The following is a 2,270-nucleotide window of genomic DNA, read 5'->3' on the forward strand; positions in this document are numbered from 1 at the left end:
AGTGAACAACGCTGGTGTGGGGCTGGTGGGGCAGCGCTATGGGGCAGTGCTCTGGCTATGTGGGGCAGATCCATGGGTCTGACTTGTGGGTCTGACTTGTGGGTCCGACTTGTGGGTCTGCCCCCCAAGTGAACAACGCGGGCGTGGGGCTGGTGGGGCCACTGGAGGGCACGGCGCTGGCGGAGGTGCAGCGCGTGCTGGACACCAACGTGGTGGGGGTGGTGCGCGTGGTGCGAGCCGTCCTGCCCCACATGAAGCGGCGCCGCCGCGGACACATCGTGGTGCTCAGCAGCGTCATGGGACGGCACGGTACGGGGGTCAAAGGTCACGGGGTCAAAGGTCAAGGGTCGGGGGGTCACGGGGTCAGGGGTCACACGGTCATGGAGTCAAGGGGTCTGAGGTTGGGGATCATGGGGTTGGTTGGGGTCATGTTAGGGGTCCCATTGTGGTGCTCAGCAGCGTCATGGGAAGGCACGGTATGGGGGGTCAAAGGTCACGGGGTCAGGGGTCACGGGGTCATGGGTCACGGGGTCAAAGGTCATGGGGTCAGGGGTCGCGGGGTCAGGGGTTGGTTGGGGTTATGGGGTCACATAATGGTGCTCAGCAGCGTCATGGGAATGCACAGTACAGGGGTCAAAGGTCACGGGGTCAGGGGTCACGAGGTCACGGGGTCGGGGGTCACGGGGTCATGGGTCATGGTTAGGGTTAGGGGTCATGGGGTTGGTTGGGGTCATGGGGTCGCATTGTGGTGCTCAGCAGCGTCATGGGAATGCACAGTACAGGGGGGTCAAAGGTCACGGGGTCAGGGGTCATGGGGTCGGAGGTCAGGGGTCATGGGGGGTTGGGGTTCCAAGGGTCAGAGGTCATGGGGGCATGGGGTTGGTTAGGGTCATGGGGTCCCATCGTGGTGCTCAGCAGCGTCATGGGATGGCACGGTACGGGGTCAGGGGTCAAAGGTCACGGGGTCAAAGGTCACGGGGCCGGGTGTCAAGGGGGAGGGGTCACAGGGTCAGGGTTCGGGGTCACAAGGTCAGGGGGCATGGTTAGGGTTAGGGGTCATGGGGTCACATCGTGGTGCTCAGCAGCGTCATGGGACGGCACGGTACGGGGGTCAAAGGTCACGGGGCAACGGTCACGGGGTCAAAGGTCATAGGTCAAGGGGTCAGAGGTTGGGGGTCACGGGGAAGGGGTCAGGGGATCATGGGGTTTGTTAGGGGTCCCATTGTGGTGCTCAGCAGCGTCATGGGACGGCACGGTACGGGGGTCAAAGGTCACAGGGTCGGGGGTCACGGGGTCAAAGGTCACGGGGTCGGGGGTCATGGTCTCACCTGTGGGTCTCACCTGGGGGTCCCACTTTGTGGGTTGCACTTGGGGGTCAATGTGGATCCCACTTAGGGGTCCCACTTGGGGGTCACCGTGGGTCCCACTTATGGGTCTCACCTGGGGGTTGCCGTGGGTCTCACTTGTGGGTCTCACTTGTGGGTCCCACTTGGGGGGTCACTGTGGATCCCACTTGTGGGTCTCACCTGCGGGTCCCACTTAGGGGTCCCACTTGGGGGTCACCGTGGGTCCCACTTGTGGGTCTCACTTGGGGGTCACTTTGGGGTCCCACTTGTGGGTCTGACTTGGGGGTCCCACTTGTGGGTCGCACTTGGGGGTCACCATGGGTCCCACTTTGGGGTCCCACTTGTGGGTCCGACTTGTGGGTCTGACTTGTGGGTCCCACTTGTGGGTCTCACTTGGGGGTCTCACTTGGGGGTCACTTTGGGGTCCCACTTGTGGGTCTGACTTGGGGGTCCCACTTGTGGGTCTCAGTTGGGAGTCACTGTGGGTCCCACTTGTGGGTCTCACTTTGGGGTCTGACTTGTGGGTCCGACTTGTGGGTCTCACTTGTGGGTCCGACTTGTGGGTCCGACTTGTGGGTCTCACTTGTGGGTCCCACATGTGGGTCTGACTTGTGAGTCTCACTTGTGGGTCCGACTTGTGGGTCTCACTTGTGGGTCCCACTTGTGGGTCCGACTTGTTGGTCTGACTTGTGGGTCTCACTTGGGGGTCACTTTGGGGTCCCACTTGTGGGTCCCACTTGTGGGTCCCACTTGTGGGTCTGACTTGTGGGTCTCACTTGGGGGTCACTTAGGGGTCCCACTTGTGGGTCTGACTTGTGGGTCCCACTTGTGGGTCCGACTTGTGGGTCTCACTTGGGGTCACTTAGGGGTCCCACTTGTGGGTCTGACTTGTGGGTCCCACTTGTGGGTCCCACTTGTGGGTCC

General features: G+C 62.3%; 1 protein-coding gene across 1 annotated transcript in view; it reads left to right on the forward strand.

Moving 5' to 3' along the window:
- Positions 1-2,237, forward strand: part of LOC110392000 — an 11,999-nt gene extending 9,762 nt beyond the window's left edge. The window contains exons 2-3 of the mRNA XM_021383943.1: positions 47-52; positions 129-2,237. Coding sequence (XP_021239618.1) covers positions 47-52; positions 129-887 — 765 coding nt within the window. The 3' untranslated portion in view covers positions 888-2,237. The remainder of the gene's footprint in view (positions 1-46; positions 53-128) is intronic.
- Positions 2,238-2,270: the final 33 nt, after the last annotated feature.

The sequence above is a fragment of the Numida meleagris genome, unplaced genomic scaffold, assembly GCF_002078875.1.
Source record: "Numida meleagris isolate 19003 breed g44 Domestic line unplaced genomic scaffold, NumMel1.0 unplaced_Scaffold734, whole genome shotgun sequence".
In the NCBI taxonomy this organism is placed as follows: Eukaryota; Metazoa; Chordata; class Aves; order Galliformes; family Numididae; genus Numida; species Numida meleagris.